We start from the raw sequence: 13,187 nt of genomic DNA, 5'->3' as shown, positions 1-13,187 counted from the left end.
ACATTGCCATTTATTTTCTCATTGCATAGTTTGGGATTTTTTATTGTTTGTGGTTGAATAAACACCTCCTAGCACATCTTGTGTGTGACTGTGATTTGCTGTGTGCTATTGGTGAGGTGGCTAACTTGAATCAGGAAATTGCCCATGCTACATATGATTGCCGGCACAGATTTGGACACCTGTCTAAGTGTCTGGTTGGAAGGCACTAAGACAGGACACTCTAGGAGACCTGTTTTAAAATTGTAGCTATTTGTCATTAAAAATTTGATTTTATCTTAGCAAGATTCTACTTGTGGATGGGATTATGCCATTTACTGATACTTCAGTGCCAGGAGTTTTCTTTTGTGAAGGGTGAATTCATGATAATTTACTGGAGTGTTGCATTTAAAAAAATCGGTGTCACTGAGAAGAAAACACTTTTTCCCCAGAGCACGGTGTTCATAATGTGACCATGGACATTTTTCTAAAAGTCTCTTTAACAGTAAACCTTGGACTAAGTGAGTCTTGCTTTTTTTTTGGTTCACTTTTGCAGGCCAGACCTGCTGCCTTGGGACTCCACTGATGAAGACATAAATTCTTGCTCATTTGTGGGCAGTGGCTTTGCTGTGTGCTTTCAGGTGGGAATGTCTGCCCAGCCTATAGGTGTATGTCACTCTTGAACTGATTTTTAGCTCCTGCAGGTCTCTCAGCTTTGGGCTAGATGAGGAGCCCTTACCAGCCCACTTGAAAGGTGATGTTTGCTGACAGCTCCTGGGAATGCTGTGGTTTCCTCTGTGATGGGCTGCCTTGGACTGGGGCAGTTCTCTTGCCACTGCACAAGACTGGTTCCTGCTGCCCAGTTCTTTCTTGCAGGAGTTTGAAACACAACTCCCTGCCTAAAAACTGATAGAGCACCACCATTCATTGTGTACTGTTGCAGTGACCTTGGCGGCTGCTATACCTGAGGAAGCCCCCTGGGTCTGAAGAGACGTTTAGCTCAGGGTCACAAAAAGCTGTTCCCCCAAGACACCTTGCAGCCAGCCTCCTCAGTATGCATCAGGGAACAAGAGTATTAGTTTTTGGGTTTCTCCTCCTCTTAATCCATTTGGAGTTAATAACTAGAATGTTCTACTCTGTTCCTTCTACCCGAGTTTTATTATTGGTTTTCAAAGTTCTGTACCCTCCCTCCTTGTACCCCCATTCCCTGGCTTCCCTGCCAGTCATGCATCCCCCGTGTCCCGGTTGGTTCTCCTATGCAAAATCCTCCCACCCTGCACCCCCTCTTAACCCCGTGTTCGCTTCCGTTCTGCGCTCTGCGCGCTCAGACCCAGGTTGCTCCGTTCCCTCTGACCCGTCCCGACCCCACACACCCCATGCCACTCCGCTGCTCCTCAATAAACCCTGGACTTCAAGAACACAGAGACAACATCTCCTTAATCGCCATGTCTCCTACTTTTCTCCATCTTGGAGGCAATCTGCTCCTGTGCCCGCGGGTCCTGTCCGGACTCGCGTGGGAGGTTCGCAGCGGCGGCCTTCTTTCGTGGGGTTTCTGGGCTCGCTGCCATTCCCAGAGCGAGAAACATCAGTGTACCACACCCTGAAACTCTTGGATCAATGTTAAGTAGTTTCATAATTAGCTGGAAGAGTTGGGGGCTCCTGGTAGAGATAAAGGTTTGGGGTTTTGATGTGGGTTTTTGGTTTTTTTGGATAGTGCAGAAATGACTCAAGGAGCAAGAGGTGAGAGTCACTCCATACACATTTCCATGGAAGCAGCTTCAATGGGAGTAACTGCATGTGAGAGCCCAATCTAATTTTTATTTATGCCTCAACATGTGTTCTACGTGAAGTGAAAAAATTACTTTAAGGGCTATATCCATGTTAGGAGCTCTGTCCCCCAGAGGCTTCGCCTGGCAGCCAGCCAAGTGAGAGAAAGCTGCCACTGCTGGTCTGCAAGCCATGCCCCTCTCACTGGTGGATCAGAACCCCGTATGCCTGGGAAAAAATGCGCGGAAAAAATGCGTGGGAAGTCACGCCAAGCACATAAAAGCAGTTACCTGCGACACAACCCGGGGCCATTTTGTTTGGGTTTCTTGGAGGAAGCAGGGGTTCGCCTGGAGGGTCAGCTCTGTCACCTTCGCATTTTTCTCCCTGCAATCCGCTCTTTTCCTGGCTGTCCTGTCTGCCTGTGTTCTGCTCTGCTTCGCTGCTTGCCCGAGGCCGCTCCATCGCCAGGACAACCTCGTGCTCGCTGCTTCTCTGACGACGGAGCCACTGCCGCCGCCTGCACCCTGCCTGCACCCAGCCCGGAGCCGCCGCTGCCTGCACCCTGCCTGCACCCAACCCAGAGCCGTTGCCGCCTGAACCCTGCCTGCACCCAGCCCAGAGCTGCCGCCTCCTGCAGCCACCGTGCTCCGACCCTGACCGCCTCGAGTCCCGTTCCTGATTTTCCGCCCCGGGAGCCACGCAGACTCTAGCAGCTCACAGCGCACACTCCATCTCCCAAACGCTCACCGACGGGGCACCCGCGGTGCAGCAGGAGCGATTTGCCCAGTATTCTCTTTCTCTCTCTGTCTCTCTTTCCCTCTTTGTTCCTTTTCCTGTCCCCCTTGGGTTTCTTTACCAATAAACAGTTTTCAGACATAATATTGCCTTGTTGGCGCTTCATTTTTTTTTTGACAGAGAAATCCATTAAAAGAATCCTTCCCGAGTCCCCCTTTTAGAGTGGAACGGGACACTGCAAAAGCAAAATTAATCAAACTTAAGCATTATCAGTGTCAAAATATTTATTGCAACATGGGAAAGGGAAAACATAAAAGTGCAAAACCAGTCATTAGGTAAATACTACCATAGGATCAGAGATTTTAAGAACCTTCTATAATGTGCACCAAATGTGGATTGTTAAAATTTTTCTCGTGTAAAGATTTTTTTAGCACATCACCTGAATTCTGGAAAAGGTGTAAATGGAAGGTTATTGGCCTTTGCACAGCAGAAGACAATTGAATTTTCTGGAATGATTTTTCCCTACAAAGTTGTAAATTAATAATTATGTTACTTCTTCTGTACTATAGCATAAACTAAGTTGCCTATGCCATTGTAAAATACCTTAATCTCAAAGTTCCTAGGAGTCTACATGCCTGCTTTAAGAAAAAGTGAACAAAGAAGGAGACAGAAATAAATTAACTTTGCTTAGAGTCAAAGCATTAAGATACATGACAGGATAGCAGACACAAAATTGGAGGGAGAAGAAAGTAAAGAATATAATTAAAATATTATTTTCTCCTCTTTCCAGTAACCTGTCTTCTTTTGTTATTCATATACACTTGTTGAAATTGCGTGTACATGATTGATTGACTCAGCGAATTCATTGTAATAAATTATGTTTGATGTGCTATCTTGAAAAAAATCTTTTGAAATTCTGTCTCTTTTCTTTGTCTGCTGACCTTGTGGCTTTTAATATCTTGTTTCCCATCTGTCTGATTCCATCATAATCTGAGCATAACTTTTCAGACCTTAATGCAGCTCTCTTTTTGTTCTGATTTAAGTAAGTCTGTAACACAAATATGGAATTTGGCCATCAACAGTAATGTTAGAAAAGAATGTTGGAAAATGTATTCCCTTTACTGATGTGACATAAAGAAACACTTATCTGTAGATATTTGATAATACGTATTTACAGTGCATAGATCTGTCTCTACAAGCAAACGAATATGGAGATGTCTGTATCATTGTGTAACATCTGCTTTAATGTTACAGATTCAAAGGTTACTTTTAAGGATTATTTCTTAATTAAAGGAGAAAAGAAATAGGTCTATAAGGTTTCAGGAAAGCAGTTTTAAATAAAGATTTAAAAATACTTAGCTGAATATGTCATACAGATGTACCCAAACTCCAATTTGAGAGATTGATTGTATTATAGATATTTCTACTGCAAGAAGTGTCTCTAGCAGCGAGGTCCTGAGTCTTGAATTACAGGGGAATTTGGAGAAATAGACTTACATTGTTAAAAACATTTTTTTCTAAGGGATATAATCTCTGTAAAAATGTTCAGTTAGGATGTCTTTTTTTCTGCTTATAGTTCAACAGTTTGCTTAACAACTGTAAGATGTAGGTAGATAAATTCTTTCTGTTCTTTATTAATGACATAAATTGTATGTACTGAAAGACGTTTTTGGATAGTGCCTTTTTAGTGGGGCTCAATCTTTGGAGAGACCAAATAGAATGAACTGATCCAGGAAGAAAGGGAAAAGCATGGCAGTCCTGGGAAAGTCTATAACAGTTTCATGGGATAGTAGAAACAGAATCATCTTCTAAGTTTGCTGAACTAATCAGAGAGTTATTATGAATGTGGTACAAGGCCACAGAGTTCACTTAACTGTGCATTTTTACATAAAACACAAAACATTGACATATTTACTTTGATGTGGTCTATATAAGTTTATTTGTTTGGTGATGATACTATGTTTACTGCTAATAATCCATTTTGGCTGGCTAATTTGAGTATGAATAAGGTACCCAAATCAGAGAAGGAAGTCAATGGAAGTAAAAAGCTTTTTTCTTCCATGATTTATGAAAAATCAATAATAAGCAAAGCAGTTTCATAGGCCACAAATGCATACAAGCAAGCGATCAGTACTTTGAAATGGAATTATTCTTCACACTAAGTAGAAAGTTAGACAGAGATCTTGATATAGTCTGAGCAACTGTTAGTTCCAACATTGCCGTCATTACTAAGCTCTGACTTCCCTGGCATTTTCTGTCTCTAGCTACTGAAACAAGTCTGAAGCAGATGCTTTAGTGGCGAAATTTCAGTATCTAGTGGGTATTATGTTTTAATTCTTTTTTTCCTAGTGTACTAGGAACTGTGCACAGTGAACTGTGAACAAGTGCTTTGGAGAAGTCTAGATGTGTATTTTTTTCCATTACTGGAAATATTACATTCATCTCATCAAGGAAGCTTAAGCAATTTGCAGCACTGCATTTAAAAGATACCTTTCTAGGGATAGAAGTTTTCTTGTGAAGAATTCTTTTAATGAAACTCCTACCCCTATTTCTACAGCATAGAATGTAGAAACAAATAGATGGAATGAAATCTTGACTCCATTATATTCAATATCAATATCAATATCTTGGGATTTCTGTTTCACTAGCTTTTAATTCACTATGTGCTTCCTAGAGTTAAGTTTGATATAGGGTTTCCTATATGGAAAATGTGGAAAGTTAAATGAATATTCAGGGTCTTTAGAAGTAAAAGCTGGTTGTAATGGATGTATCTCACCTGTCAGTGAAATTTGTGTGTAATGTGGCAGCTGTGTAGTGTTGCATACCAATACAGAATAATATCTAATGATTAGTATTTCATCATCACAGCAGAGCTGTGGTAGAAAAAGTTTCACTATGCAAATTGAAAAATGGCAGGAGGATGGGTCAAGGCTATGTGTTACTGTTAAATGACACCCTCTTGTAACTCATTAACTGTCTCTCTATAATCATGGTGTATTTAATTCTATATTGCTAAGAAAAGTTACAAATTAGAAGTAAAAGTTCCTTCTACATACTGCCAGTTCCATTTCCTTAACTGCTGAGATTTTCCTGGGGACCAAATGACAGACTACGCATGGTTCAACATTTTAGCCAAATGAAGTCACACCTGGGCTATAATAAGCTGGAGCTGAAATTCAGCTACAAAACATTTTCCAACAGTACTCAGGAATAAGGAATTCTATTTGTAGTTAGTATATATGAATATTATTTTTGTCAGTAGTTAAACACTTATTTGCTGTACATTTTCTCAGGTTTTCTGCTGTACTAAATCACTGCATCCATGATTTGTAGTTTAATATTTTCTTTATATATGACAATGACACATTCACTTTGCCCTTTCAGAATATATGGAGAAAGAAGAAGAAAATGAAATGGCTTTTTTTTCCTGGAAATTCTCATAAAATTAATATATTGGAATTTGAATAGTGAACTCTGAATTAATTGTGTGTTTTGTTGTAGATTAGGCTATTTAGTAGGTATAAAACAACATAAACACTTTGATCATCAAGGCAAATTTCTTCCATCTAATGGGGGAAATACGGAGAAAATAATATTTTTAGAAAAAAGTGTTCACGTGATCTACTGTTTAGGCAAGCACTTGTACATACTGGTGCAGCTAGTTAACTGAATAAAACAAATGCATTATGTCTTATGAAGTAGTGATAACCTTGTACAATAACTGTAATGCTATATTGTGTTACTTGGCTTCAGATGTCATCACACACTGTATTTCCTCAAAGAATTAAGAATAAAGAATCTGCTATGGATTATAACAGAACCACTGATTTTCATGCATTACTGCATCACAAATAGTCACTTCTTTTTCCTAAGATATAATCATACTTGCAAAAAATATATTAAAACTCTCATATTCTGGTTACTAAGTTAGCATGCTGTATTTTCCCCAAAGTCAGTAGTTTTCCAGTTCTGTCTGTCTGCCCAATAACTTGTTAAATCTCTCCTTATCTTCTAATGACAGATGATTTATCAAGACCTATCACTTAATTGATATTACCGAACGTGGGGAGTTGAAGTATTCAGAAATATTTTCCTTAGCTTAGACATGTAAAATGAGAAGTATATGAAAAAATGAAAAGATATTCTTGTAACTGAGAAAAAGTCTTTGTAATTTAAGCATGGGATTGAGGTTCAGGAAATGGTGAAATGGTGAGTCTGATCCCACAAATCCATCATGAAGCCCGCTAGGCTTCAGAAAAGACACTGATTTTTTTCTTTGTTGTGTTTGACCATTCTGCAAAATACTTAGGGTAACACTGTCTTACCTCTCAGGGTAGTTTAATGCCATATATGTCCAGCATTACTAGTGTTTGTGTGTAGGGAATGTACTAAGTTTTGAGTTTATTGATTGTACCTAAACAAGCACTTCCATGATACAGCTGAGTTTTCCAAAGAGTAAAAAAGTGTACAAAATAGATAATATCTAAAGGATACTTTTGTGACATAAATGTGTTTATTTATGTATCTAAAGCACATAGAATGAAGTCTCCGAGAAGTCATCAATGCAGTTTCATCTTTCCTGAATACTATACTTTTTCTCCATTTTCAGGTTGCATGTCTCACTCATGTAGCAGCTAATTACCTTAATTGCAAAATGGAAGCAAAACGCTGGGGTACTGCTCATGGAAGTATTGTTCCATATCAGGTAAGCAGAAAGCATAGGGTTTTTTCCCTTGGAGTTCATTATTTTGTGTATTATGAGATTGAGAACTGACTTTTCCCATGACCTGCTGTAGTCTGTAATGTGCCTGTGTCTAGGTATGACAAGGTTCTGTTGTTCATTGTCATTTCTGCGTTTTGCATATTTCTTCATCAGCAGTAGATTAGTAACAGAACACTGAAATAGATCAAAGGTGTTTGCTGAAGCTGGATGACTTTAAAGCTAGCGTGATGACTTGATTGGTTTTCACCTGACAGAGAAACCTTTTTTTTAAGGATTACCTGACTTCCATACCCGTTGTAAACTTAAATCTTTAAATCTTTTCCCTCTGAATTTCAGTGGCTTTATCTTTTGAATCTACAAGAGCAGTCTAAATGACCAAAATAATCTGGCAGTGCTGCATATTTTTTATTTTCTATTGATTTTGATACAAATCCCTGCTGCAGTGAGACAACAGGTTGACAAAAGGAATTAACAAGAACTCAGATCTCTTCCGTAAAAATCATACTCTGCTACATCTAATGAAAGGTTGATATTCCTTAAAATAACATGACCGTCATCATATAAACAAGCATGGGGGAAAAAAAATCTCACTGCAAGTTTTATCTTACTTTTGACCAGTACGGGAAACTCTTCTAGTAAACAAAAAACTTTGTTCTTTTCTAGCTGTTTGTTTTGTGTTGTTTGATGGAGGTCATGCCTTTATGACAACTTGAGCATATATTTACTTTTAAAAAAATCTATTCTTTATTTAATATTTTTTGGCATTTCTCATCAAAGAGTCATGTTTGCATCTAGCTAGGCAGAGCCTGTATTTCTGGCCAGAGTCCTTTAAGTCATGAGAGGGACAGTTTCCAGTACTTGTCTGGGAGAACTGTACCTAAACACTGCTGAGTTCCTTTACCTTCCCCTTTCTTTTTAGAGAAAGTGAGGGAAATTCAGTGTATAGTCTTCCCAGTGGTGAAGATGGTGGTGATCATAATGGAAAGATTTGCTGCTTTGAAGCCAAAGTTTTCCACCATTATGCAGAGCACTCTCACTAGCTAGTCACAGTCAGGCCTCCTCAGGTCTAAAACCAAAATGAGTTGGTTTTGTAAGGACTATGTCTACTTGCTCTAGGAGACTTTTTCCAGTAGTTGCCACTGCATCATCAGCTGTCTTGTTATGAATTAGTTACATCAAATGGCACATTGTCTCAGACCAGTGGGGAGGTGTTGTGGCTCCTTCTGCAAGAATGGGTTTAGTCCTGCAGTTTTCTTGCCTCCAGTTCTACTGGTGTTGCAGGATGGGTGTGTTTTCTAGAACCAGCTCTGCATGACCCAGCTTGACCAAGCATCCATTACACAAGTATTTACATTCTGCTGTGTTTCTGTGATGCGACCTTTTGGTGTAAGCCTTTTTGAACTTTGGTATGTTGAAAGTATAAAACAGATCTGAAGTATCTGAGGTTTGTATAAACAAACCCAGAAACCTGACTAAACAAAGCATTTTATCTTCATCATACGGCATTTGGCTGAATAACTGAAACTTGCATTCTTTTATGTCCTTTTGGCCTTTGTTTTTCCACAATCAAAATGAAAAGCATACATTGAGTATCCTTTGTTTCTTTTTTCATAGATAGCTCTTTAGGTCTACGAGATTGTTTTAGATGTTTATTGATTTAATCTAGATTAGTCATTAGGTAAATAGGTATTTTTTTTTTAAAACTATCTTAATAAAACTATGGTTCCTGTGTTTCATTATGCTGTTTCTCTAGTAGGTATTAGAAATATTACCTCAATATTACAAACAATTTTAATCTGAATTTTCTTGTTCATAAACCAGTAATTAGGGTGGATTTACTATGGGTGGAGTTGTGTGTGTATATGTTTATGGCTTAACATTCCATCAGCTAGCATGCTTGCAATTCTGATTGTAACCATAAGAATATTTTGGGGTTTAGACATTTTTTTTTCCTATACTAACATAAGCTGTACTTAGATTGCAAAACTCTTCATAAACTTAGATTAACCCTCACTGTTGCTATTGTACTAGTTATATAGTTTCTCCCACATCTCATTTGTAATATAGTTTAGAACACGACTCTGAAACCTGACTTTCATTCCTCATCCTACATATTGAATATACTTTTTCTTACTGAACTAATGACTGTCAAAATGCAAATTTTTACAATTTTTTTGTTTCAAGATATTTTATGCAAGTGAACTACAAATTGTTCTACTAATTAAAAACACAGTTCAGAAAATTTAATTTCTATATATTTCAGAAAAATTAGGTGATAGCAAACTGTTGGTTGGTTTTTTGCATGTCCTTTAGTTTGTTTTCTTTTGCTGTATTATGAGTGTTTATACAGGTAATAAATTATTAAGTGACACAGAGCATTCAATCCTCTAAAAGGTGTCAGGTTATGTTAAATCATGGAAGATTGGGTAAACGTAACATCCTCTCATAGATTTAAAAAGGCAAAATCGAGATAAATTACATTGTCTTTCAGTGTGAGAGATGTCTGATCAGAGTCACACTAGAGTACTGATGAAAATAATCAAATAAACTGTTAAAAGCATCCTAAATATGTATGTAAATAGTACTTTCTTTGCTTACAATTGTTACAATGAATGTTTTATACTGAATGCTATGGTAGCTTTTATTTCATTGAGCTTCACTTGAATAAATTTGTTCAAAGTATCTTTGCAAATGGCTCCATTTTTTTCTATTTACGAGGTCAAATTTACCTTTGAATGTATCTCTGTTATTTCACTGAATTTCCCTATAGCTTTTTGACTGAAAAGCTAGAGGTATAATCTGTCCCTGAATGTGTTCTCCGGATTGACCTTTATTACTTTTCTTTGTATTTAAAAATGTGAAAATTAAGCATTAGTGGGGTGATGGGTTTTCTCCTTCCTGAAACTATGAATATCTTTGAAAATCTGTTTCTGGTCTGGTCTGAGATGTTAAGTTTGGTTTGCAAGGGCTTTCATACTCTTAAGGTTTTTGCTCATTTGCTGGAAATGTGCTGACTTTGTGACATAATCATCTGAGATGTCTGAGTTTTCAGTTCTGTGTATTCAGCAGCAGAATCCAAAGGAAAGGATTTTAATGTCTTTTGAGTATGCAATATCTTCCAGGGTTCCTGTAAAACTATCTGTAAAGGTTTACCACAGATTTTGAATGGAGGTGAAATTTGCAATGTGCCACAAAGATTAAGTAATCTAGATTCTTATCAGCCAAAATCAGAAATAGTTTTTGAGTTCTGAAATCTTTATGAGAAATTCCCTTTCATTCAGAATTTTTTCAGCATATTTCCTGTTTAATCAGAGCAATGCAGTTTGAATAGGTCACTAGTGGTAGTTCATGTAATCGGATCCCAATTTGCTTGGTTTCAAGTGTTAAAACACAAACTTTGAGTTCTGGGCTGTATCTTAAATATAATTAATACAATTTTTTAAAAACAGTTTCTATAATGAGACACCTTGTTTAGCAACAGCTGTTCCATGATTATCCAGAGGAAATCATGGACTTAAAAAAGGGCTTAAAAGCATCCTGTTTACATAATTGTGTTGAAAAGCAAAGTTCTTACTGTATTTCACTTAGGATGACAAGGTCTTCCCTCATTCTGGTGGTTTCAGCAATGTATCTCTCTTACCTGTACCATGCATGATGTCTAGATATTCACATTTTCGTCTTTCAATTTGCCCACTTGGAATTAATTTTCCTGAAAAAATCTATCTAACTGGAATGTTTACAGGATGTTTCTTGTGCCAGCATATCACCCTGCCATCAGACACCCTAGGCAACTGGGCAGTACTTTCAGAGGTAAACTTTCAGCAAAAGGTATAGGGCTGTTTCCTCGCAGGCTGTAATGATAGAAGTCTATTTAGAAAACTGAGAAACCAAGTTCTTGCAGATATCTAATGAATATGATATAATTCTTTTTCCAGATTTGGCCCAAAGACTCACAGGGTTTTCTCAAGTATTGTTCACTGTATTTTCAGAATGTGCAAAGGGCACAACCATTCTGAACAGAAGTTGAAAACATGAGACAGGAAAGAAATTACTATTTTAACCACTTATCTTTTCTGTTGACTGACCTATGCATTGCAATAACTCATGACTCATTGGACCCACCATTAATGGTTTTTTTTTGTGTTAGAGCATCAATAAGATTCTTTAAGCATCAACTTCCTTTTGTGTTAGGCATAAAATTTCCATCATATGAGGAAGCTATCTTGGTGTTAAAGTCAGTTGAAATGTGTTATGAGAGTCAAAGTATAAGCTCACAAGGAAGGGAAAGGTGTGATGTATTACAAAGATGAGTACATTCTTAGATAAAATACCTCTGCATTATTTTTATCATCTGCATCTCATACATTTTGGTCATAGAATTTCATACTGTCCAGGAGTCTTGTGTCTCATCACAGGAACAGAGGAATTCAATTATTGACCTGATTCATCTGGCAGAGATGCTTTTCACAGAAAGGCACAATGTACACCAATTTTTCTAACTCAGCTCTGGAGAATCTCTCAGAACTTTAATCTCTTTTTGTTTTTTTTTTTTTTGTTCTTACAGTGGAGAGGACAGCAGAATAATGTCAATCATTTAGAAATTTCAAACTGCATATTCTATGTAAGAATGATGATATGTACTCATTTTCTTGTCCGTCTTTTTATAGTTTTATTGGATATTTCTACAGTTAATAAATCTTGGAATCAAAAGCAACAAAGATTTGATTATTTGCAAAGTTTTGTTTTGCGTATGAGATTCTTGTTAAATAAATTCAAAATGGATGAGAATCTTTCTGCTCTATATTAACCCAATCTAGGAGAAGATGGAACTTATGCTCAGGAAAGACGTAAAATACAGATTCTTATTTTTTGGGTGGGGGAAGTTTTAAATTCAGACAATGCAAGATAACCCTTCTTACTCTGTGAACATTATCTACATAATACTCATCTGGACTATATGGACTGCCTTGGGGGCCCATTGTTCTATATTTTTTTCTAAGCAATGAAGCATATATCCCACTTGACCTGAAAAATAAATGTATTCACAAATCAACAGAATAGAAACTTTGTGTTCTCAAGTAGCAAAGCATGTTCTCTCACACTGCATGGACTCAGTTTCCAAAGAACAGTTTGGCCATGCTCATGATAAATGTCTTTACTCATATGATAAATATCCAGTGCTTTAGTGGCCTTGATCTACTTACCTATAGGTTTGTTTTTTGACTATCTGCTTCCTTTATATCTTTATCTTACAAGGCACAACAAAGAGTGAAACCAGAAAAAAAGCAGGTGTCATCCTGGATTCTGTAAAACAAGAAAACAAGAATATAATTTGCAGGACTTTTCCCCTTTCTTTTTGGACAAGTTTCTATTTGTAGATTTCCTTACTAGATATTTTTCAGAAGTTTCCTACTATGGTGTGATGAGATTAACCATTGACTGCACAAATGTTTTGGTCTTACTGTGGTTATGGAGGACTAGAGTTGGCACTCTGCTTGGTAAGAAGTGCTGGAGTATGAATTCTTTCCTTGCCATTTTAGTAACTGAAAAAGTATAGTGATCGTCTGTGGCAATCTCCATAGAAAGCTGCCCATTTATGAGTAATCAATTCTAGTTATTCAAACCTGACAACTTTATACTGATACTTTTGAAGGTATTGTCCTTCAGTGGATTGTCAAGCCTCTTTCCTGGCAGAACAGCTCTCTGGAAATCAGTTCAGTAGGTTTGCCTTGGGCAGTTTTAGATATGCTCATATGATGTGAGATGTAGTTATAAATTCACTCATATACATCTTCTCCTGTAAGAGACAGCACTTTAGAGAATCTGACCTTGTATGCACATAGAATAGGCAGCTTCTACCTGTAGACAGGAACTTGTCAGATTGAAATAAAATTCATTTTTTATTGAAAAGCTAATAGTGTTTTTTTTCCTGAAGGAAATCTTCCTGCACCTTTTTATTTTCAGCAATGCCTGGAAGATACTTTTC

At 37.4% G+C, this 13,187-nt stretch overlaps 1 protein-coding gene across 7 annotated transcripts in view; it reads left to right on the top strand.

The window, feature by feature from the left end:
* Nucleotides 1-13,187, top strand: part of SUGCT (succinyl-CoA:glutarate-CoA transferase) — a 329,471-nt gene that overhangs the window by 63,010 nt on the left and 253,274 nt on the right. For all 7 annotated transcript variants that reach the window (XR_014849876.1, XR_014849877.1, XM_085051578.1 and 4 more), the window contains exon 9: nt 7,088-7,183. Coding sequence is in view for 5 of the 7 variants with exons in the window: in XM_085051578.1 (XP_084907704.1) it covers nt 7,088-7,183 (96 nt within the window). In the remaining 2 variants the exon portion in view is untranslated. The remainder of the gene's footprint in view (nt 1-7,087; nt 7,184-13,187) is intronic.

Source organism: Lichenostomus cassidix, chromosome 2, assembly GCF_008360975.1.
Source record: "Lichenostomus cassidix isolate B80296 chromosome 2, HeHo_3.0, whole genome shotgun sequence".
Taxonomy (NCBI): domain Eukaryota; kingdom Metazoa; phylum Chordata; class Aves; order Passeriformes; family Meliphagidae; genus Lichenostomus; species Lichenostomus cassidix.
The sequence above is the reverse complement of the archived record's forward strand: the minus strand, read 5'-3'. Positions and strand labels throughout refer to the sequence as shown.